Source organism: Mastomys coucha, unplaced genomic scaffold (genome assembly GCF_008632895.1).
Source record: "Mastomys coucha isolate ucsf_1 unplaced genomic scaffold, UCSF_Mcou_1 pScaffold6, whole genome shotgun sequence".
Taxonomy (NCBI): domain Eukaryota; kingdom Metazoa; phylum Chordata; class Mammalia; order Rodentia; family Muridae; genus Mastomys; species Mastomys coucha.
The window spans coordinates 8791391-8816506 of NW_022196912.1; the positions used below are offsets into that span (position 1 = coordinate 8791391).

The 25116-nt window shown below is 43.0% G+C and overlaps 1 protein-coding gene across 1 annotated transcript in view; it reads right to left on the bottom strand.

The window, feature by feature from the left end:
* Window positions 1-1658: 1658 nt before the first annotated feature.
* Window positions 1659-25116, bottom strand: part of Dync2li1 (dynein cytoplasmic 2 light intermediate chain 1) — a 34065-nt gene continuing 10607 nt past the window's right edge. The window contains exons 5-13 of the mRNA XM_031357426.1: window positions 23627-23715; window positions 16563-16749; window positions 15526-15594; window positions 14898-14975; window positions 12191-12267; window positions 11796-11866; window positions 9380-9477; window positions 8886-8978; window positions 1659-1939 (exon numbers count right to left, since the gene is read on the bottom strand). Of these exons, the coding sequence (XP_031213286.1) occupies window positions 1877-1939; window positions 8886-8978; window positions 9380-9477; window positions 11796-11866; window positions 12191-12267; window positions 14898-14975; window positions 15526-15594; window positions 16563-16749; window positions 23627-23715 (825 nt within the window). The 3' untranslated portion in view covers window positions 1659-1876. The remainder of the gene's footprint in view (window positions 1940-8885; window positions 8979-9379; window positions 9478-11795; window positions 11867-12190; window positions 12268-14897; window positions 14976-15525; window positions 15595-16562; window positions 16750-23626; window positions 23716-25116) is intronic.

A 25116-nucleotide genomic window follows, 5' to 3' on the forward strand; every position in this document is an offset into this window, starting at 1 on the left:
TGCCTATACAGCTCAAACTTTTATGTCCTTTTGTAAACAGATGGAAGTTCATGTCTCCCATGGCTTGCTATATAATCCTCATGGGCAAAGGATTGTGGAGCGTGCTCATTGTACCTTGAAGGAGCTTTTACAAAAACAAAAAAAGGGGAATTGGCCAAAGCCATACCCCAATAGAAAGAATAGCCCTTGCCCTTTTTACCTTAAATTTTTAAAATTTGGATGTGGATGGCCTTTCTGCTGCAGATCGTCATCAGTGCAGCAGATGTTCCTTGAAGGGATTTGTGAAGTGGAAGGATGTGATCATGGGCATATGGCATGGTCCTGATCCAGTGTTGGCGTGGGCGAGAGGACCTGTTTGTGTTTTGCCCCAGGATCGTTTGGAGCCTCTATGGGTTCCCGAACGACTAATGCAGAAGTGTTCCACGCAAAATGAAAAGATCGTGCCTGAAGGTTCTGTGCGCCCTTCTGCTCCTGTTCCTGATGGAAAGACAAGTGGAACCGAGGAAATTGGTAGGCAAATTTTGAGGATCTGATGGATCAACTGAGATTGTCTATGGCTACAGTCAATTCCGCACGGGTGGATGTTGGGTTAGCCTCTGGCTTGTCATCTTGGAAAGAATGGGCGGGCATGGGGGCTATGGTTGGTCTCCTATTGCTGGTCTGCCTTGTGGGCCTGTGGTGTATTTGCAGGATCAGGTTCACTCAAAGGCAGGATGCAGCCATGATTGTGCAGGCATTTACTGCCATTGAGGCAGGACAGTCTCCCCAGGCATGGCTGGCAGTCATGCAAAAATGATCATCACGTTCAGGCTGCAAGGCGAAGCACTGCACTCCAGGTCAGCTTCTAGTGGCCCCAAGAAGAGCACGTCTGATTGCATGCGGGTTGATACCCCAGGCCCCACCTCTGAGAAAAAGGTATTGGACAGGTCTGGTACTCTTTGGGTGGATGACACCTAAGTGAGGATCAGTACAATGTCCATGTTTCCAGCATCAGAGATCAGACCTCTACTCTTGCCTGTTTCATTTAAAAACTAAAAGGGGGAACTGTGGAAAGCCGCACCCGAGATGGCGCTGGCTTCCGCCATCCCCAGAGCGAGCGGTCTCGTAAACAAAGCCCTTATTTGGCTAAGCTTGTTGCCCTTGGTTGCTTCCGCATTTGGTGACCTATCCGCTTTTGCCACGTGGCCCATTGGGATTGGCTAAGCTTGGGAGTGCTTAACGGCAGAGGGCATTGCCCTTGGTGCTGAAGTTTAAGGGCCGAGGGCCTTGCTCTTGGTGCTAAAGACTGTTGAAGGTTCCTGAATAAACTGCATAAAGAAGAGCTCATGGGTCTTTTTTGTTGGTCGAGGCAGACGCGATAGCCTGCTGCCCTGAGTTTGATACCCAGAATGCATATGGTACAGGGAGGAGTCTTGAAAGTTTCTCTTTGGTCTACACACACACACACACACACACACACACACACATACATACACACACATACACACACAAACATACATACACATACAAATACACACACAAACACACACACACACACACACACAAGAGATACATAAGTAAAGACGAAAAACTGGTACCAAACACCCTTGATTCATATTGCTAAAGGATAAGAGCAAACACTTACACATACCAAACAAATTTATACTAGATGTTGCAAGTAGGTGATAGAAAATTCTTTTATTTGAAAAAGAATGACATATAGTGATATTTTCCTTCTAAAAGACTTCATAACATTCAGAAAGTTGTACCAGAACAAGAAATAGATTTTCTCTAACAGATTATATGCTCAGCTTTCTTCACACATTGCCACAGAAGGTAAGAAAATAATCTCCCTTGAACTTGGGAAGGAAGGCATACCCACAGCAGGGAGGCAGAGTCAGGAGTCAAGCTCAATCTGCTTCCAGGTCTTGGAGGAACTTCTCTTGTACTGCTCTAGCTCCTGAAACAAAGATCTGCATCACTTTAAGACAAGTCATAATTTCAGGCAAGTACCCGCTGGCTACACAGTACAGCCTTTCTGGCCGTCATCCTCAAGGCTTCCTGATGCCAACTTTGCGACTGAACTAAAAGCTCATTTCTAGAGGACAGACCCCAGAGACTCTGGACAGGCTAAGCATCACTCAGAGATGAATTTAGTCCAATTTCAGACAAAACTATTCACTATACAGAATATTCAAGTAACTTTTCAATTAGCAAAACAAGGCATATATACTTCGAGGATTTAAAAGTAGCTATATATGAAAGTGAAATTCAGCTCTTTCCTAAAGTTAAGTTTGACGTTATCAAATTATCAATATTGAAGAACTGGATGTTCTTCAATCCAGTGGTTTTGTTTTTAGAAATGCTGTCCTCCTAGGGCTGGAGAGAAGGCTGAGTGGTCAAGAGCACAGGCTGCTCTTCTAGAGGACATGGTGTGAGTCCAGCCATCACATGTGTCTCACAGATGTTTGAAACTACAGTTTCAAGGGATGCAATGCCGCCTTCTTGTCCATGTACAAATATAGTGCACAGAATACATGCAGGTAAACACCCACACACATAAAATAAAATAATAATAAAAAATTTAAAGAAGAAACTTGTCATGCTGAGTGAGGTGTGTGGGTGCATATCTGAAGGTCAGCGTTGGGGAGGCAGGCTGGAGAATCTTAGGTTCAAGGTCAGCTTAGGTTTCACAGTAAGATCTCAAGAATGGAGCTCATGAGTAGAGTGTTTGTCTAGCAATGGGCTTCTTTTCCATCACTGAGAAGACAAACTGTAGTGTTAGGTATGGTAGCAAATGCCTTTAATTCCAGTACCTGGGAGGCAAAGGCAGCAGAGGTCAGCCTGGCCTACATAGCAAATTCCAGTGCTACACAGCAAGACCCTGACCTAAGCAAGCAAGCAAATAAACAAGCAAAACCCTCAAAACCCAAAAACTTGGTTTTGGTTTTGTTTCTTCAGGACACAGTCTCATTACATACCCGTGGCTGTCCTGGAACTTGCTCTGTAGACCAGGATGGCCTCAGACTCACAGAGATTCACCTGCCTCTGCCTCCCAATTGCTAGGTTTAAAGGTGTGTGCCACCACTGGCTTTCTTAAAGACAGAAACTAATGGACATGGGCTTTGGAGATGGCTCAAGTGGGTAAGAGAGCTTGTAGTGGAGCTGAGTTCAAATCCCCATGTCAAAAAAGAATAATAAAAACAAAACAAAACAAACAAAACAAAACAGAACAATAGTGAAGGGCACAGGGTGTGGACAGACAGATGCCCCTGCAGTCTCCACACCTGGAAACCCAGCTGTCTGTAGAAAGGACTGATTAAGAAATTAGCATTCAGCCGGGCGTGGTGATGCACACCTTTAAACCCAGCACTTGGGAGGCAGAGGCAGGTGGATTTCTGAGTTTGAGGTCAGCCTGGTCTACAGAGTGAGTTCCAGGACAGCCAGGGCTACACAGAGAAACCCTGTCTCAAAAAAACAAAACAAACAAAACAAAACAAAACAAAAAAGAAAGAAATTAGCTTGATTATACTCAGCAGCCTTGAGCAGACTAGCGAAACCAATGGTAGACATGTGTGCCTCAGTGGGAAGAAGACAGGAGAGTTCCTCTCTCCTCTCTAGACTTTTCCATCTCTAACGTCAGTTAATTTGGCAGCAGAGGGAGAAACCAAGGATGGACAGCAGCTCTCAAAAGGGGTGACCAGGGGGTCATCCCCGGGCGGGCAGCCTTGGGCCAGTAACTGTAAGGAACTGTACAAAGGGTATCACGATTCTGGATAAACAAAAGTGGTTGTTCTGGGAGGTAGGTGAGCACTGTCCACTGGCTGAGGTTACTAACGTTCACAGTTGCTACGAACAAAATGCACTGCTGTGTTTAGAAAAAGTGCAGGTTATCTTTCATAGTTCTACTTTAAGTTATTAAAACTGAGCTATTGTAGAGTTTCAAAGCTGTGTGTATACTTTAGAATGCTTTTATGATGCTAACTCTAGAGTAGTCTCAGCTTGGTTTACGTTTGATGCCAATCCAGTTTGTCAGTTAGTTTCCACTTATACCATTGAAGATTGCTAACTCATAAAAAGTGGGTAACTGGGTGTGGTGGCACCTACCTTTAATCCTAACCTTCCAAAGGCAAAGAGGAGCTCTAGATGTCTGAGGACAGCCTAGCCTACACAGTTTGTTCCTGGCCAGCCAAGACTACACAGTTAGACCTTGTCTCAAAACAAAACAAAACAAAACAAAACTTACGAAAGAGGTACTGCAAGCTTTGTCTTTAACTGGAAGCGGATGTTTGTTTTTACCAAGACCAAGGGAAGGCTACTGCTCTGCAGTTCTTTGCTGGCTGTGGTATATAGTTTGTATAAACATTACAGAGAAAAGAACGAGCATGGCCAGCCGGCCATGCTAAAGAAGGGAAAGGTATAATTGGCTGATTCAGGAAAAACAGACACAGGAGTTTCAATATTGCTATGGGATGAACTTAGTACAGCCAATGTTTGAAAGGTATGGCAGAGTTTTCTTTATACCAATTCCATGTCTGCTTACAGAGCTATTAAAAAGCAAAACCAGGAAGCTCCTACCCGGTCTCACCCTACCCACCCCTGCTCTCTTAAAAGAAGCCCGGAAGACTCTGAAGACATACAGTCTATGGTTTATGATGTATTGTGCTTTACAATATGATACAATAACATTATAATGGATGACACAGCATCTTCAGCAAAGGATGGTAACATTGCTTTTCTCTAACCATGATACTCAGTATGTCAGTATGCTTAGTGAAATTGCAGCCCTAGAAGCAAGCAGATTGTTTTAGGCTGAGGATTAAACAACGCAACTATGGCTAAACAAGATCTTACAAGTAAAAGCAATTGTTTACCTAAACCTCCCTTCCTCAAATCCTTTTGTAAAAGACATGGTCTCGATGGGTAGCCTGGGCTAACCTGCAATTCCCTGTGCAGACCACAGCCCTCCAGTGCTAGGATTAAAGTCATGCATCAACACGATCATTTTCCTGTCCTGGTGGTTGTGTGTCAACTTGACACACACTAGAGTCATCAGAGAGGAAGGAGCTTCACTCGAGGAAACAACTCCATGAGATCTAGTAAGGCATTTTCTCAATGAGGGAGGACCCAGGCCACATGGGTGGGGCCACTTCTGGGCTGGTGAGCCTGGGTTCTATAAGAAAGCAAGCCGAGCAAGCATTGTAGAGCAGGTCAGTAAGCAGCACCCTCCACGGCCTCTGTTCCTCCTCCATCAGCTCCTGCTCCTGCTTCCTGACCTGCTTGAGTTCCTGTCCTGACTTCACTGGTGATCAACAGCAATGTGGAAGTGTAAGCTGTGTAAACCCTTTCCTCCCCAGCTTGCTTCTTGGTGCAGCAACAGAAACCCTAAGACAATCCCCCTTTTACAAAAATACTGGAAAGAGGTGAGGGACTAAGCTGGCACTTTCCACATTCACATTTCCTAAAGTCAGGAATGGCACAGAGCTTGAGGATATCAAAGGCACTGTGGAATACTGAAGAAGCAGTTCCTGGTGGTGCCCATGTACAATCTGACAGGAGAGACTTTTGAGCCATAAGAGAAAAAGAGTGCGAATCTGCATATACCCTGTCTGCAGGAAAGCTGTGGTTTTTCCACCCATCCTCTGATCAGTGTGGGCTGGTCTCACAGGCTACAGGACCTTCCTGTCGGGAAGAACTCAGTTCAAGACAGATTCTGAAGACCAAGCTTGGTGGCTGTCCTAGTTATTTTGTGATAAGACACCATGACCAAAAGAAGCTTCAAGGAGAAAAGGGTTTATTTGAACTTAGATATATACCTATATATGTATATCCATTCATCAGTGAAGGAAGTCAGGGCAGGAGCTCAGCCACAGCAGGACCCCGAGGCAGGAGCTGATGCAGAGGCTATGGAGGGCATGCTGACTCACTTACTCTCCATAGCTTTCTTAGTCTGCTTTGTCACTGAACTCAAGACACCAGCACAGAGGTGGCGCCACTCAGGATGGACTGGGCCCTCCACACAGGCTTAGCTACAGCTCAGGCTTTTTAAAGATTTACTTATTCATGTATTTTTATGCCTATAAAATGTAATGTATATGTCGAGTGTTCTGTCTTCATGCATATCAGAAGGGGCAATCAGATCCTTTTACAGATGGTTGTGAGCCACCATTTGAGTGCTAGGAATTGAACTCAGGACCTCCTAACTACTGGGCCATCCCTCCTGCCTGTCAGTAGCCCAATCTCACTGAGGCATTTTTCCAATTAAGGTTCTCCCTCTCAGAAGACATAAACCAGCCAGCATAGTGCATATTCTTGTAATTCCTTTGGGGAGGTGAGGTTGCAGGATTGTTTGTTCAAGGACAGTCTGAGCTACAGAATGAGACACCAAAAAACTAGTTTTATTTGAACAGCTACCATAAAAGAAGTACTTTATCACAAAGACTTCCAATGAGGCATTGCTGGATATGGTGGTGGGGTGTCGCCCCACACTGAGGGTTATTTATAGAAAGATACCTCACTGGAAGCTAGCAGATCTGAATGGAGTTCATGAGCTTGTTTCTCCATCCTAAAACTGCACATGCATGAGTGAGGACCATTTTCTGTCCCAGGCCTAACAGTTGTGGTGTTGGGGTAGGGAAGGAGAGAAGAGGAAGGTCAAGTCCAGTGTCTGATGGTGTAGAGCTAGCCCTTACCCACAGGCAACTGCGTTGTAATTAGATGATAAAGGATGTCATCTCTTCCCAGAAGAGCAAGGCTAAGCAAGTCCTGGGTCCAAGGTGTCGGATTAGACAGTCCACACTGTCCTGAGAGCCTGCAGGTTGCTTTTAGCAGTGCCATACCCAGAGGCAAATCCTAAGTATATTTAAGTCAGAAGCAGTTGAGCTCTTTTCTTTTAAATGAATATACTATCACTCAGTGTCAACTCAGGCCTAAACCTCAATGCTACTTTCAAGGGGGAAATGCCACCCAGCAATCTATAGTCATCGAAAGACAGAGGAGACAACACCAAGACAGAGGTCTAGACAGCTGGTGAGACTTTCACCTAAGTTCATCATTTTTTATTTTCTCTCTTTATCTCTATCATCTATTTATGTATCTAACATCTATCTATCATCCATCTGTCTGTCTATCTATCTATCTATCTATCTATCTATCTATTCTCCATCTATCACATCTATCATCTACCTACATATCATATCTTTGGATATCAATTTTTAGAATCAAATATTAACTAAATAATCAAGCATTAAGTGGTAATCATTGTGGCAACTTTTACAGCAAAAATGCAAATTGTATGAAGATTCTATATGGGCCAACTGAAATCTGAACAATTTATCTACCAGGACAACACAAATAAAACTGGCAAAATGAAGATATTATAATTTTTATAGGTAAGTTAAAAAGAATATGTCAGCTAAGAGATTCTAGCTGTTCTGTTGTATTGGCTGAACACAAGGGTTGAGGACGGATGCTCCACTTTCATCTAAAATGAAATCAGAGGAGATGTAATTCCAAAGTATAAGTTCAGAGTTTCACATACGTCAGCATATTACCAACACCTGTGCATGTGACCTTATTAGTCACGATGCCATAGAAACAGATAATAATGGTTAATAATTGACTCTTGAATACTAGTTGGGAGGTGACCTCCAATAAACTCTATAGTGAAGCCTCATGTACAATAAGGGTTACATTAGGTCATTTCATTGCCCCTACATTAGGCTTCACTCTTCCCTATAGCTAAAAGTCATTTAAATATCCACAGCATGTTATCAAGTTGTCTGGAATGTGTTTAAATAAAACATTTTGTTTACTTAATTCTAGGACCTCTTAGGTAAAGGATGAGTGCTAGAAAAAATGCCCTGGTCTCAGCGGACTTTTCGGGGTTGGAACAGTAGACAGATGTCTCCAAGTAACCTCAGCGGACTTTTCAGGGTTGGGACAGTAGACAGATGTCTCCAAGTAACCTCAGCGGACTTTTCGGGGTTGGGACAGTAGACAGATGTCTCCAAGTAACCCCTGTGATAGTGTGACTGTCCGAATTATATCATTCTGCACACCCGCCCAGATGTGGTCATGCTTCCAGTTTGCAAAGCATGCTATACAAGTATGTCCTCATACAAGGACAGATGGCATGACATCTCATGCTATCATAGTAAAAGGAAGTCTGACAAAAATCTATGTCCAGTATTTGTGTCATGGTGGAACTCACCAACGCTTGTATTCTTTCTTAAGATTTGCATACTGAAATGGGGCTATCCTGCCGCGTCTGCTTCTAAGTACTCTCTTCAGAGATCCTAGAGTCTGTCAGGCATGCTTGGTAGAGTCCTTAACTGGATAAGGTAACTTTCCGAGTACAAGGAAAGCATGACTATGTCTAATGACCAAATAAGAAACAAAAGCATTCAAAGACTTTTACAAACAAGAGTGCCTTAGGTGTCTCCCCAGCTGAGCATGGGAGCCAGGACCCATCTTAACATCAAGTCAACTAGAAAACTGGAAAAGAATCTGTGTAAATATTTACATTATCTTTGGGTGGTAGAATGGTGGGTGACTTTCAAGTTTTTTTTTTTTTTAAAGATTTATTTATTTATTATATGTAAGTACACTGTAGCTGTCTTCTGTCTTCGGACACTCAGAAGAGGGCATTAGATCTCATTAAAGATGGTTGTGAGCCACCATGTGGTTGCTGGGATTTGAACTTGGGACCTTTGGAAGAGCAGTCAGTGCTCTTAACCACTGAGTCATTTCTCCAGCCCTTATTTTCAAGTTTCTTTCATATGCATATCAGACTTTTTCTATACAGATAGATATGATACTTAAATAATTCTGCAAGTAAAAAATTAAGAAGATGTATGAATTTCCCAATGAATACCATATTTTGGTGAAACTGGGTTTGGGAATACCTGATCCTTCTGAACCCTCATTTCATCGACTTCACTTTCTGCATACTGTGGGTCTCGGGCTGGGTCCTGGATCGCCTTCAGGGTACTGGTACTCTGAAATTACAGTTCCCCAAGTCATTTCATGCCCACATCCCACATTGCCATGGTTACCATCTGTCTATGAGGCCAAGCTCCCTCAGCTTGGCACCGAGAGCATTTTGCTGTTTACAGCTTCTGTCAGACTCTCAAAATCTACCTCAAACACATGCTGTGCTCCCCAACCCCAGCCTGGGTCAGATGTCTCTGTCTTCTAACAGCCAGAGAGCTTTGTATGGAAGGGACAGGGGCATTTCTTACTCAGCTGTTAATCTTCATGGTGCTTTGTCTACAACTGTTTTAGCAAACAGCAAATATTTCATCATTTTGGAACATGAGAGAGAGATGGAGTTATCATAACAGGACTTTGGACATTTCTGGTCACAGCTGACAGCTTTCCAGCAATGAAGAACATGTACCTTTGGTGGGAAGAGCTTTTCATACACCTTTTCCCACAGCTCCATAGGTGAGTGGGCCTGCAGCTTTCCAATGTCACTGTCAGGAACAGGAGGAGACCCTAAAATTAAAAGTTCACCCCAGTTGACTACAAAGATTAAATTATTGTAAACTATTAAAAAGCAGATGCCGTTTATTAAAGCACTAATCCTAGGTCACTCATGTTCCATCTCCATATTACAGACACTACTACAATTGTGCCTACCTAGGTTGTTGTACTAGAAACAGAGGCAGCAAGACATGATGGGTGAGCTATAACTCGGATTCTCACACGCTAGGCTGGTATTTGTGTCCTGTTAACAGTAATTCCAGGTCTCAATGCTCACAACAGAAATACGCATGTACTCATGTTAAAGATTTCATGCGTAAAACTGATCACTACCCAGAAGTTCATTACTAGTAGGTAATAAACTGTTAGTATGTATTGCTAAGTTCCATAACCAGGAAAAAGTTCAAACATTAATCAGAACTATAGGCAGAATATACATTGAAAACCCATTAAAGTATACTGAATTCAATAATACAGACTGGTAAAAAGTTTCTACATCACATACACATGTGTGTAAATGTAGAGTACCAGAGAGATGTGTGAGGGATCCTACACACACACACACACGCACACGCACATGTGCACATACGCACATGTGTACACACACTCTCATACATGCATGTTCACATGTGTGCACACACACATGCACACACACGCACACACACACATGCATGCTCATATGCGCACATACACGCACATGCACACCCACACACACATGTGCACACACGCACATGTGCACACACACTCTTATACATGCATGTTCACATGCGCGCACACACATACATGCACGCACACACATGCATGCATACATGCACATGTGCACACACACACTCTCACACATGCATGCTCACATGCGCACACACACACATACACACATACATGCACATGAGATTCAGCTTCCTCTTCCCTTTACAGTGCGGGTTGTACCAAGGACTTCATGTACTCGAGGCACGCAACCACTCAGCTACAGTCCCGGTCCCTACTATTTTAATGAGGATAATATATCTATAACTTGAATATTTAAATTAATTTGAAAAAAAATTAAAAATTTAGTCACTTTCTGGCAATTTTTGATCTATAACCTGAGATTTTCATCCTTTCTAACATCTTTATTATTCCCCTGAAATGTTCAACTGTTTTCCTTCAAGGGCTTCCTTACCATTTTGATAAGAAAGTATTGATTTGCTACTTGAGAGAGAGAGAGAGAGAGAGAGAGAGAGAGAGAGAGAGAGTGTATCTAACACTGGTCCCCAAGGAACTAAATCTGGGTCCTCTGGAAGAGCAGCAAGTGCGCTTAGTTGCTGAGCCACGTCTCATTCCAGCTTTTACTTTTGAATTCAGTAATTAGCAAGCCCTTCTGGCCAACTATTCTCACAGAGGAGAATCCCCGTCCCTGAATGCATTACCTATCAGCATACACAGTACTTCTTCAGTGCTCCTGAGATTAAGCTGGCACTAATAAAAAAGATGCCAATCTGTCTCCATGACCATTTGTTAGGCAATAGCACGCTACTCCTTGTGTTCAAACTGTATGCTCGTTGCTAAAGGTCCCCACAGTTGAAGGCATGGCATCACCCTTAGCTCCCGAGAGTGAGAGAGGGTGGAAAGGCCTGCCTCTTACCACCTAAGAAATCAAACCACACCAAAGGGCCCAGAGAAACCACACAGGAAACAACTCTTGGGAAGAGACAGGCTTGATAAATGGACTATGGAATCTCTGAGTCTAGAAAACACATCTCAGTAGCTGAAGCAGACTGTTCATGCGTGTTTACTTCCCTAAAATTTGAAAGAGGGTCTTCTTATACAGCCCACCCAGTCTGGCCGCCTTTGAGTTTTAGGCAATCTTGCTGCCTCAGTCTCCCTAGTGCTAGGATTATAAGATACACCACCGTACCCAACTGAAAGGTGGGTTTATGATGGAGAATTAAGGGTATCTAATGCTCCGTTCATCCTACCACTTCAATCTCACATAGCTGATTAATCATAACACGCTTCAGGGTTCCCTGATTACCCTATACTCCCGATTTCTTCTAAACTGAGGGAACTAGAATCTAAAAGTGCATTTATTTATTTATTTATTTATTTATTTATTTATTTATTTATTTAAGTAGAATAGAAAGCGGTCTTTCTCCATGCAGTGCCCTGCCTTCTATCACAAGTACGTCAATGTGATGGAAGCTTCATTAATTCTGGAGATACAAATAAACACTTATGAAATAACTGTCATGAAATGAAGCCAGAAATGGTGGTGTGCTGGAGACCAAGGAGGCAGGAGGAGAAAATCAATAAGCAATTTAAAAAGATTAAGCAATATTAATAAGTTCACCAACCTATTTGACATAAGGAATCCAGTCCTGCTGTGATAAACAGTGGTTTGTTTTGATCCACACACATTGATTTGCTGTATGGCAAAGAAAAAGATTGTAATTTAGTTCATCAACTGAATATGCTACCATGTTCTAGTATAATTACAAGGGCCACATGTTATCTAAGTCATGGATGAAAGCAATGACCCAAATGAACCAATAACATGCGTTGTGACAGACTAACACCATAGTTAATTCAAACCACGAAAAAGAACAAAGCCAGAAAAGACACATGCTCAAACTGCCAACTCCATTTAAAATTAAAAGAAGAAAATCATAAGCAATGGAAAGTGGTAAGGTGGAAGGAGATACAGAAACCAGGGAACAGGGAGAACTGATTGGGAAATATTTAACAATACCTTTTATCAATACCAAATGCCAACTGGTTGATAACACCGCGCATCTTCAGTAAAAGAGCTTCTGATTTGCTGGTAAACTTAGAAACAAACAAGAAATAAATTACACTCTGCTCTCTCATCCACAGTAAAAAACACAGCTCTGAACAAGCATAGATGGGCCAGAGAATTACAATTTCTTTTTCTCAAAACTCATACATTTGGGCTGGGGAGATGGCTCAGCAGGTAAAAGCACTGACTGCTCTTCCAAAGTTCCTGAGTTCAAATCCCAGCAACCACATGGTGGCTCATAACCACCCATAATGAGGTCTGATGCCTTCTTCTGGTATGTCTGAAGACAGCTACAGTATACTTATTTATAATAGTAAATAAATCAAGGTTCACAACTATCTGTACAGCTATAGTGTACTCATATACATAAAATAAATACCTAAATCTTAAAAAAAAAAAAAACTCGTACATTTGAGTTGACAAAACAGAGGCTGACTAAGGCAACCTCCATAGCTTGCCTCGGTACCCAGAGTTCACGAGAGCATGCTGTGGAAAGGACCCAGTGAGCTCACCAATCATTTCACTGATTTCAACCATCACAATTTGTTTTTAATTTATACATTTGTGTTTGCCTGAAATGTTTGTGGTGTGTGTTGACACGAACATTCTTACTGTTCTAAAAGAAAAATTCCCCTAGTCTAACTGGGTTAGTTAGGCAATGAGAAGCATATATTAAAAGTGACTGTGGCAACTGCGGGTGGAGACAGTCACACTGGTGCTCCCTGGGTTGATTTTTTTAAGCTTCTTTTTTGAATTGCCTGTGGAGCAGGGGGAAAAAAGAATCAGTGAATCCTCTCCTGGGTAGATCTAAGAGAAGCAAATTGCAGCACTTCAGGATGGTGAAGGGGGCGCCTGCTACTAAGAGTTACGCTCTGACACTGGGGCTCCTCTACAGACTGTCAGCCACCGTAAGCCTTCTAAATTCCTTGCTATTCCCAGGCAAAGGAGAACAGCTCGGATGTAGGAAGTGGAATGAAATATACTTATAAAGTAAAGACAGCAACTTTCTGGTTCCTGTGGCAGATCCACAAGACAATATTAATTCTGGCGTAAGAACAGGCTCACAGAGGAAGTACACAAGGGGGTACAAAGGTCAGACACATTCATTTAAAACAATGAATTTAATTATGAGTTTATTGTGTGATATTTAAAATTGGGATATTTTTAATTTAAAAAGATTGTTGTACTTAGTTTTACTAAGAAATTATATACTTGTTACAATATAATTAATATGTGGTTATTGATTTAAACTATGTAATTTTGCAATATTTGGTTTTTATTATATGGGCAAGGAGAAAACCTAAGCATAAATATGTTTCTCAGAATGGAGGGGTGGGAGAACATTGGAGGTTTCTCACCGACTCTTCCACCTGCTGCCTCTCAAACCCTACACACGCTGGTGCTCCTGAGTCAACTCAGTGCTGGGAACCTGCTCGACCCCACCCAGAGCTGCCCCTTCTACTCTCAGAGGATGACCCCTTAACGATGCTCCTCTCCACTCATTAGTGGGAATGTATCAACTAGAAACTTCCCATTGGTTCTTTTCAAAATGGCAAAAAGACTTTCCAAAGCCTGACGTATAGGCAGACAGAGTTCAGGCTAAGAAGTTAAAGAGGACATATAAGGAAATGTGAAATGCTCTAAATGCATAGAAATTGAACATATAGAGAATACACAGTGCTTTCGGCTGTGGAAGCAAAAGGCTCCGCCCCACCATGGTGTCTACTTTTCTCTGAGTGCTTTGACTTAGAGAAAAGGAGACTACCAACTATTTATTCAAAAGCTAAGATAGCCTTGTTGTTTTTTTGTTTGTTTTTGTTTTTGAGATAGGGTCTCATTATTCAGGCCTGGAAAAGCTAGGTAGTTTATTTTAAGTCCCACAATTAATCTTTTAATGTACAAACATTTTAAGTTTGCCTAGCAAAAGCAGTTCAAAAATTAAGGTAGTACTTTTCAGCAAAATTATTTTATGTCTTATCTTTTGTTTAAAGGATAACCAGCAAATCTGGCCCACCTCAGAAAATAATTACAATCAGTGCTTTTGGGATTGCTTTTGAGACAGGGTCTTACTGCACAGCTCAGGTCGGCTTGCACTTGAGACTTCCTGCCCCATCTCCTGAGTGTGTCTGGCTGTTTACTGACTAGCTCCACGTTTCAGGCCCCCAACCCTTCTGCTGCTGCTTGTGAAGCAGGGGCAGACACTGTTCCCATCTGTTTTTTACCTGTGAGGAGGGGAGGCTTAAGTGGTTTGCCTAGAATCACGTGTCATCATGTGTCTAACAAGGAGTCGGTCACGCTGACACTGACCTGGGCAGCTCAACCCCGAAATTTATGATTTTAACCTTTATACCAGCAATGCTTTGACATAAAACACCATCTTACTAAAGTTCTGCCCTTCCCCTGAGCCCTCCCTTTGAGGGAATATAGATTATAATTCTTGAAGATATAAATAAAAATGTGTGAATACAGCAACATATCCATGAAGCTTGCCTGGGCTTACAGATACAAGCCATGGAGGCGGGGAGGCCAAGGGCAGAGTGCTCGGCTGAAGCCCTGTCTAAGCGGAGCTTTGGAAGGAAGGGGGTGGGGTAAACTCAGGTATCTATTATCCCCGCCCCGCCCCCAGCAGCGCACGCCCAGAGGGCAGGGAAGCACTGACCATCAGGGAGGCTCCGTAGTAATGTGCCACAAAGCGCAGGGTCTTACAGATCACCTTTCTCTTCTCAGGATCAAAATCCTGTGGAAGAAAATTATTAAAAGGAAAAAATGAGCCAGAGTCTCCACAGCTCACTCCGGGAGAAACGCATTATTTGTTTTTAAATCCCCACCTTGAGGAGTCCAGCTCGGTCACCTCCATGTTCACGGCTGGAGACTGAGCAAGCCAAAGCCTCCCACTGCTATCAGATCTGTTTAAACGCTTGGCTTCAGAGTCCAGATATAAGTACACATTTCATCCTGTGCAATACCCTAAGGACTCCCTGACAAGCCAAGATAAGAAGAAACTAATTTCCTACTTTCTTCCATTTAAAGTTGGGAAGAAAATCTTATCCCTCAGAGCTGAAGATTTGTTTCTGTCTTCCGCCTCGCCCTGCTCTAACCAATGGACTCATTTTCCTGACCTCCTTGGGATGTCCTTACTGTATCGTACTCTCTAAAATCTTCTAGATGGGTGTCTCTCAGCTGATCCCTTCCAGAGATACTGTTCTTATTTCATCTTTTTATGCCTCCCCATAAAAGCCCAGTGCACATGCCCAATGCAATGAGCAGCTATTCATGGAAGCACCTACCTGGAAAATGTCATATTTACTTCCAATAATGACCAGAGGTATTGGAAATGGGTCAATTAATTCCCGATCCTGTTAATAAACAGATATACTTGATTACAGCGGTGTATTGCTATGCCCTCATAGTAAAAAGTTTCTGTTTACTTCATAAAACACCTTTTACTCTCTTCATTGATGTTGACCTTATTTTCTGTCATAGAGTTTGCTATGATATTAACTTTCACTTTGTGCTATATTTTAAGGGTAAAGCCAGAAATGACAATTATCTTAACATCATGGCCGTGGTCTGCTACTCTAGTTTGTTTGTCTGTTTGTTTTCCAAGACATAGTCTCTCTGTGCAGCCTTGCCTGGCCTGGAACTCTCATCTGCCTGCCTCTGCTCCTGAGTGCTCCACCCAGCTACTGTTCTGTTTTCCTACAAGGCACATCATCTTTAAGGAGTTTCTAACTCTGTTAAGTGAGTGCTGCTTGGCTTATGGCTCTGATGCTGTGTAAGACACAGGCACACTAACTATGGACACTAGGAAATGCATCTCAGTATTCTAGATGATGACATTCAAACTGTATCTAAACAACTTGTGCTGCCATCACAGCAACTTTATAACTTCATAGTTTTTGGATGACGGAAGAGTCACATGACAGCCACTGAATGAATGTAGACACGTGGTGCTGGGGAGGCAGCTGAATCTCTGCTCCTGCTTCAGTCTGTTGCTTCAGCCAGTCTTCCCCAGTTCAATCCAGATTCTCATCTTCGTTTTACAGAGATTTTACAATCAATATCAAAATTCTACTCTAGAACTCCATTTCTCTTGAGTGGTAAGGTACACTGCAATGAACACAGCAGATGTCTGACAAGAAGACACCTTCATCTTCTCCTCCTGTTGTTCTTACTGAGCTTTATGAAACTGCTGTAATTTTCCGGTAAACCAGTTCACTTACATCAAACAAATTTTAAGTCATGCGGAAAATGAAAGAAGCTGTATTGCAAAGCTGTCTCTACTCTGTGTGGCACTGAGGCCAGAACAAACCAGTAAGCTCACCGGATGGTCCTTCTGCATCACACTCCACACCCTCTGCCTCATCTCAGCCGAAGCCTTGGAGTTTGTCTTGCCCAGCTTCATTATCACCTTGTCTACGTGGCTTTTTGTGGCTTGCAACAGATTTTCCATGGTGGACCAAAGATCATTAGGTTTGGAAAGATCCAAAACAAGAACAATAGAAAACGTCCTAAAGAGATTAAAATGGCTTTAAACAAAGAGATTCCCAGTCTTGACTGTTTTGAGATGTGAAATGTCCTGAAATGATCTAATATAGTTAAAAACCCAGCATGCCATTATTCCAACGGAGTGTGAACTCACTTAGAGCCTGCGTGCTCTGGTGTCCTTCCCTACTAGTACTCAGTACTGCAGCTACGAACGATCCAGTTCAGACAGAGGAGCTGAAGGCAAACGGTCCGATGATGCCATGTTTAGACCTGATTTTACCTGGTGCTCCAATGCAATATAAACAGAGGGGAATGGACACACTGAAGCAATGCAATATAAACAGAAGGGAATGGATACACTTCCAAGCCTTACTTCAAACCAACGAGCTTACACAAGCTTTTTCTAGGCAGCCTCCCTAGAAGATGTGCTGATGCCCATTTTATGGATCTGAAATTAAAAGTGCATATTTATATAACTAGTAAAGTGCCTTTAAAACTAAGTCACCTGTCTTCCAGCTACACTACTCTGTTTCTCTGAAAACACAGCTCTGATTAGCAGAGGACAGTCACCACAGACAGTGGGCTCCACTCCTACACATTAAATCTAAATCTAAACTCTACAACAAGATAACCTATTTAAAAATAGATTCAGATAACTCCAAAGAGATATGCTGTTGGTCACGAAGCACATGAAAAGGTACTGAAGGACTGGGACGGTGGTTCAGAAGGTTGGAGTCACTGGTTCACAAGTGCCTGACTCTAGTTCCAGGGGGTTCTGACACCCTCTGCTGGCCTGTGCAGATACTGCATGCATGTGGTACACAGATACACATAACATGCAGGTAAAACACCACTACATATAAAATTTTTAAAAATTTTAAAAATGCTCAACAATTTCAATTATGAGCAAGATGTAAAGAAAACCCAAAGTGAGAGCATGGTCTCACATCTGTTAGGGTAGCCATTACCTAAGAAAAGACAAGAGGAAGTAAGTGCTGCTGAAAATACAGAAAATTCACAACTGTGCAAGGATATAAAATAGGGTAGCAGCCATGGGAGGCAGTGCGACTGTTATTGAACCAACACAGCGAAGTACTGTGGGGTTCAGCAATCCCATTTCCAGGTCTATGCCCAAATTCTGAAGAATTTTTTGTTATTTGTTTATTGAGACCTTGTAGCCCTGGATGTTCTGGAACTTACTATGTAGCCAAGGATGGCCTTGAACCATTTGCTTGCCTAGGTCCCAGACTGCTGGGATTATAGGCATGAGCCACTATGCCCAGAGGGAAGCTACGACTGAGCCAGTATGTGGATATCAGTGTTCATGGCAGCACCATCCACAATAGCTAGAGGGAGAGCAGACTGCAGTATGCACAGATGATGAAGCATTACCCACTGTTACGAAGGTATACTATGCCCTTGAAGACATTATACTAGGTTAAAAAGCTACAAAAAGGCAAATACTACATGACCTCATTAGATAAGCTACCATGGAGTCAAACTGCTAGGAGCGGACAGGAACTTCACCGCAGGAAGACAAACAAGTCCTTGAAATGAATGTGGTGGTGCTGACTGTACAACAGTGGACATGTGTCAACGCCACAGAAGGCCTCACCAACAAGTGCATGAGTGGTAGCTGCTATGTTGTGCATTTTAACCAACTGAAACACACACACACACACACACACACACACACACACACACACGAACGAATGCTTTAGAAAGTGTTCAGAATAAGCATGCAGACATTTAATTGTGGCCAGCATTTTTTTTCTTTTTCTTTTTTCTTTTCTTTTCTTTCTTTTTTTTTTTTTTTTTTTTTTTTTTTTTTTTTTTTTTTTTTTTTTTTTTTTTTTTTTTTTTTTTTTTTTTTTTTTTTTTTTTTTTTGAGACAAAGTTTCTCTGTTTCTCTGTGTAGACCCAGCAGTCCTGGAACTCAGTCTGTAGACCAGGCAGTCATGGAATTGACAGAGATCCGCCCGCCTCTGCCTCCCAAGTGCTTGCATCACAGTTGTCCACCATCACACCCAGCTCAGCCAACATTCTTACTCAACAGGCAAATATTCTGTTAGGAGACAAAGATGATGCTATTGAGTTTTTTTATGGGGTCAGTCAAACCAGATATTTTGGGTAATTCATACAAAACAGTGTTTCAAATCTGTGCCTGTGATCTCAGTTTAGTAAGGGTCCGTTAGATATTAATATCAAACATATCTGTAAGATTACTGTCCAGCCAGTCATTTCGATGTCACCTAATTAAGTTTATAAACAGTGGAGTAGTAAGAAACTAATTTTACTCTTTGAGCTTTATCATAATAGTTTGGTTTTGTTTTATAAGACTGGTGCAACCTTTTTACTATGGCCAAATAGTATAGCATAAAAATCACTTTTAACCCTGAAAACAGGCAGAACAGAAACAGACTACCTGACTTTTTGTTTCTAGCACTGTGTAGCTCTGTAACTTCTTTATAGCAACTGTTAGCTAGGATAATAGCTCAAAAATTCTTAACGTGAGACCAGTCCACAGGAAATGTTTTATTGCAAACTGACCTGAGAATTTGCAATAGAACAAATTGAGACTAGCCCTAAATCTGTTTCCAGGAACTGGGCAATTCCAGGCAGTCCAGGCCTCAGAAACTGCCCTGCCATCTGGCCTGAGGCAAGGACAATGGGTCAGCAGCAGTTTCCAGACCTCCCCAGCAAGTTTCCAGCCCCCAGGTCCCGGGAATGGGATGTCCCTAGAGATGGAACCAACAGATTAACATAGAGGTCATCTACCCTGGAATTCCCTAATGTGCTTTAAATCAGGCCTGCAAGCTAATTTGGTAGTCTCTCTATCTTGGTAATGGGAGACTCCAGCAGGCTGGGCCTCTACAGAATAAAACGCTCTTTGTGTTTACATACTATATGAGTGGGGGGGGTCGTTCTTCAGTGAATTGTGGACCCTTACAAATCAAAGTCTGAGGAAACATTGTGTTCTATGAACATTAGTCAAGGGTAAACAATATCTAATTGAATGTGGCAATATATCAGTTCCTCTATGTGCTGGGGTCTGCCCAAAACAAGGAAATTATGTATCAAACCAATTCCAGTTTAAAAACTCTCTGTGGAGCCAGGCAGTGGTGGTGCACGCCTTTAATCCCAGCATTTGGGAGGCAGAGGCAGGCAGATTTCTGAGTTTGAGGCCAGCCTGGTCTACAGAGTGAGGACAGCCAAGGATATACCCAGAAATCCTGTCTCGAAAAATCAAGAAAAACCAAAAACCAAAACCAAAACCCAAAACAAAAAATAAAAACAAACCTCTGTGGTTAGCAGCTACAGGCAGGGAGGTCCTTACTAACTGCAGCCGACTTTGGACCCAGACCTGGGCCTAATTCATTACAACTCGATCCTTTCCCTCTCCCCAAGCTGGGTCCAGCTGTCCTGGAGCCGAGGCTAGGAAGCTTCAGATCCCACATGTGAGGTATTAAAGAAACACGGAAAGTTTTCACTTCCTGTAGAAACCCAAGTTTCCACAAGTCTGTGTGGCCCAGTCTCAGATTAAGTGAGGAGGAGTCAGGTTGCATACAAGTTTGCCCTGGGTCAGGCGAGTGGGCCTCTGCTTGCAGCCTTCCTGCCTCTTGGCCACACAAGGTGGTAGCGGGCTCTTAGCTTCTCACCGCCCTCACCATCTCCACTCTTGCTGCCTCTTCTCAATGGGCAACTACAAACCTGCTAGTTCCTAGGGAGCTTGGCTTATCTCCATCAAAGAGCCTTTGAGTGCAGCACTTGGAAGGCAGGGGAAATCTCTGAGTTTGAGGCCAGCCTGGTCTACAGAGTTCCAGGGTAGCTAGAACTACACAGAGAAATCCTGTTTGGAAAAAAAAAAAAAAAAGGAAGGAAGAGGAAGAAAAAGAAAAGAAGAAAGAAGAAAGGAGGAAGAGGAGGAACAACAACAAAGTCAAATGTAAAACTATGAAGCTGTGAAGTTTTTCTTAACAAACCAACCAACCAACCAACCAACCAACCAACCAGCCAAACCAAGCCAAACAACCAAAACCAAAACAACCAAAACCAAAACAACCAGCTAATGTCCTAGGGAAAGGTTCTACAAGCAGAGTCGCAGGACCTGCATTGTGTACATAAAGCCTAACTGAAAATCTTGTCACCAAACGAAGCTCCCAGTACTGGGAACAGGTCACACCTAGTTAAATTGTTGGCCAAAGGGGTTCCATGTGAACCCTCAAACAACCTAGGCTGCTGTCAAGACTATAGGTTGCTCTCCACAAAATGGCAACAAGGCCTCATTGCTAAAGCCAACGTGTACACAGCACACTGAACACAGAGAAATCAAGCTGGTGACTACACAGAGCCTTCACCCCTATGGGCTAGCATCTTTGGAACAAGGTACTCTGTGCACTACCAAAGGAGAGACACACACACCAACTCGGCTACAAACCCTTCTTTGTACAACGGTGTCCTGCCTACGAGACATGGGGGTAAAACAGTTCACAAAGCTTGTGAGAGGAAACAACCAATATCTGACCTCATTTAAGGCCCACTCTGACGTCCCTGGCCCAGGGACCCCAGAGCTGGCTCTTCTGCAGCCCCCAGCAGCGTCTGTAGTACCCGAGTGTTGGAGCCCGACTCCAGCAGTTTTGTGGGGACCCCAGACTACACCTTCCTCACCCCAGAGTGGAATCCTGCATCTTCTCACAGTCCAATGCCCACCCTCCTGGTGGCAGCCTGGGTTCTGTGTCTGCCTCGCTCAGCAGCCCTAGCCCCAAGTGGATGTCCCACACTACTCCAGAAGAGGGAACCCATACCTAACAATGCTTGTGTAACCAAGAACCCGAGACTGGCTTAGGGACCTCTGATAAAACCAAACACTTGTGTTCCACTAAAAGAATACAGCAATTAAGTGACCGCTAATGACACTCCACTGCACTCACAGATCAGTGCTCAGCCATATCAGAGAAGCATCCTGCAGAAGACAGGAACAAACAGACCCACAGCCACACATTATGCTGAGAATGAGAGACCTTGGACCACTCGGCCCTAAACCCACTGTCTCAGTCAAATTTCTCCCCACTCAGGGCTGAGGAAACCATGCTGAAGAGGAGGCAAAAAGAATGCAAGAGGATGGAGGACCAGGAACCAACAGGTCCTGTGCACACTTGAACTCACTGAGACAGCATGCGCAGGGCTGCAGCATGCGCAGGGCTGCAGCATGCGCAGGGCTGCACGGGTCTGCACCAGATGGGGTTCCAGAAGCTATGATAACCTTAGTTTTGTCCAATGGAGTCTCTGGTGACTCTTTTTAGTTGTCAACTTGACTACAACTGGAATGAACTAAAAATCCAAGTGGCTGGATATGCTTGTGAGAGATTTCTTTAAAATGTAAATTTCTGAGGTGGGAAGATCCACCTTTAATCTGGGGCACATTGTCTGCTGGCAGCCTATCTAAAGGCACAAAAGAAGGAAGCTGGCTCTCTCTTTGCTAACTCTCTTGCTAGCAAGTCCATTTCAGGGTTCCAGCATATACTGAACAGCAGCTGAGATACCCAGCCTTGTGCTCCTCACTGCAGAGCCTAACCAGAAGCTTGTTAACAAAAAGAACCTAGTTTGTGGAGCTCCAGACCATCCTGAATGACTTACGATTGACATAACTCCAGCTCTGGGAGATCTGATGTTCTCTTCTGATCTCCACAATCTCAGGCATTCATGCACCACATGCACACACACACTTGTGCACACACACACACACACACACACACACACACACACACATACACATACAAACATACAAGTACATGTATGTGCACACATACACAGGCACACACATACACACACACATGCCACACCCACATACACACACTCATGAGCACACACACATACATGCACACATATGTGCGTAGATACACAGGCACACACATGCACACCCACACCCACACATGCATGATACTGCATGCTTTTAATCCTAGTACTCAGAAGTCGATTGTGATTGGTATGCTGATTAAGTCCAGTAAAGAGGTTCCTCCACCCAGTTCCCAAAAGTGAGCAATGTCTTTTGGCTGAAAGAAAATAGAGGGTTTAAAAATATTCGATTCAGGTGGATCTCTATGAGTTCAAAGCTACCTGGGGCAATATTGCTAGACCCTGTCTCAAAATGAATGAGAATGAACTTCTACGAATGAGAAAAGCAAATGTCTTGTAAAGAAGGCATGATTTTGTCCCTAGGGCTCTTCAGGCCTGAAATGTGACAAACACTTGCTGGGTCCTCTGTATTTGGTTTAGGCAACAGCAATGGTTTGTGTCAATCTCTAATGAGAAATATCCCAGATTTAATTTATTCATTTTTCTTGCCTAAGATCAGGTCCCAGCAACACAGAAATGTCACAAGTGTCCACAATGGATACATGAGAGTGTCTGTGGTTTGGGGGTTTACCCCTTGGTTCTGATTCAGTAGAGAGGCCACTCCTCTTCAATGCAGGCATCCTTTGGATGGAGGCCAGTGACATTAGTGTGTTAAACTCCATGGGAGACTGACAGCAGCCAGCTGAGACAAACCCCAGGCAGGGTTAACTCACACTAAGATCCATTAGAAAGAATCAAGCTTTTCATACTTTTGAAAATAAATTCATCACCCAAGTCCTATTGGACATTCCCCTCTAGCAGGCTTGTGAAGTACACTGCTGGCAGGATGCACCTCACTCAGCCCTGGCCAGAGCTTTGGGTCTTTCAACACTTCTCTGGAAGCAGTACAGTCCAAGCTCATGGGAAGGAAGGGCTGCGGTCACTCCCAGACAATACAAAACGTCTATGCTGGGGGGCGGGGGGAGGGGGGAGTCCTGGATGCCTGTGACTCCAGCTCACCTTAAGGTGTCCACTGTGATTGGTATGCTGATTAAGTCCGCTCACCTTAAGGTGTCCACTGTGATTGGTATGCTGATTAAGTCCAGTAAAGAGGTTCCTCCACCCAGTTCCCAAAAGTGAGCAATGTCTTTTGGCTGAAAGAAAATAGAGGGTTTAAAAGTATTCAATTTCAAACTTTTAAGTGTTTTGTTATACTTTATTAGCACCTATCAGTAATAATTATAGATACAAAACAGTCAGCCCTCATAAACACTTTCTTCTTTCTTGAAACTTTTTCCTTCCTCTATTCATACCTTGAAATACATCAAATGTGTTCTAAAGAACAAAGTGATACACACTTTTCTATGAAAATAAACACCAATTCTGTTTATACCTTATAGAAGGTATAAACAGTGCTCCCAAGTTTATAAATAACACTATCACATGAAATGTATACTTAAGTAACATTTAGGTATAATTATTCAGTTTAGCACACTTGGGGTTCCCGATGGACATATAGCAGTGAAATAGAGCATTCTGATCTAAAAGTACAGATGCTCACAAATGAACGAGCTGTAAGACCTGGGCAAACCGTTCCCCGAGAACCCCAAGAGGCTGCCATGGTGATGACAGGTGTGGGGCAGGTGGGAGGGATAAGGGTAGCCGAGCTTTTCAGTTTGGAGGACTCTTCAGCTAAGAGGGGATGGACAAAGCCAGGCAGCTATGCAGTTTGAACCAGTATGATCCAGGACTGCTCCCTGGGATATCTCCCCATCTGAAGAGCAAGCACCCTGCCCTGTATGAGGAACTGACAGTGTGTTTCCATCTAAAACTCATAATGAAACATTTAATCTGACAAAGATGTGAAGCTCTGAGAATAGGTTTAGAAAATCCCCGTGTTATGGTCCAAAGTTTAGAGGGAAAACAGGTGACAGGCAGTCGTCACCTGGGTCTTCATGTACCTGCTACCATGAACTAGGATGATGGGTGACAGTTATGCGAATTTTAGATGAATATGTTATTTTCCTTTCCTCGAGACAAATTCTCATAATCTCTAAAACCATTTTACTGTTGTTGATACTCAATCACTAATGTCTGCGGAGTGAATCAGTTTTCATTGGAAAATCTCCCTTGCTTTACAATGTGACAAAGGAAGGTTTTATAGCCCTTCTCGGGAAGTCAAGTTGTGAGAGCGGTTTCAAGTTTCCCATAAAAAGGATAACTCAAATCATAAACCATGTGAATCACAAAAATGAGATTCTCCTGCATCTCAGTGTATTCTTTTGTTTTTAATTTCTCGGTTTTAATAACCCACGTTCACAGGTAGATCTGGAAAGCAAGAGCAGGCACTTTCGATTCTTGTACAATTACACGTCATATTAACTTTTTCTGTCTTTCTTTTGTATTTTGTGAGACAAGGTCTCACTACACAGTCCTGACTGGACTGGAACTTGCTACATGGACTAGCCTGACTTTGAACTCAAAAAGATCCACCTGCTTCCACCTCCTGAGTGCTGGGATTGTGGGTGTGTCCTACCAAACAATTCTTTGATACA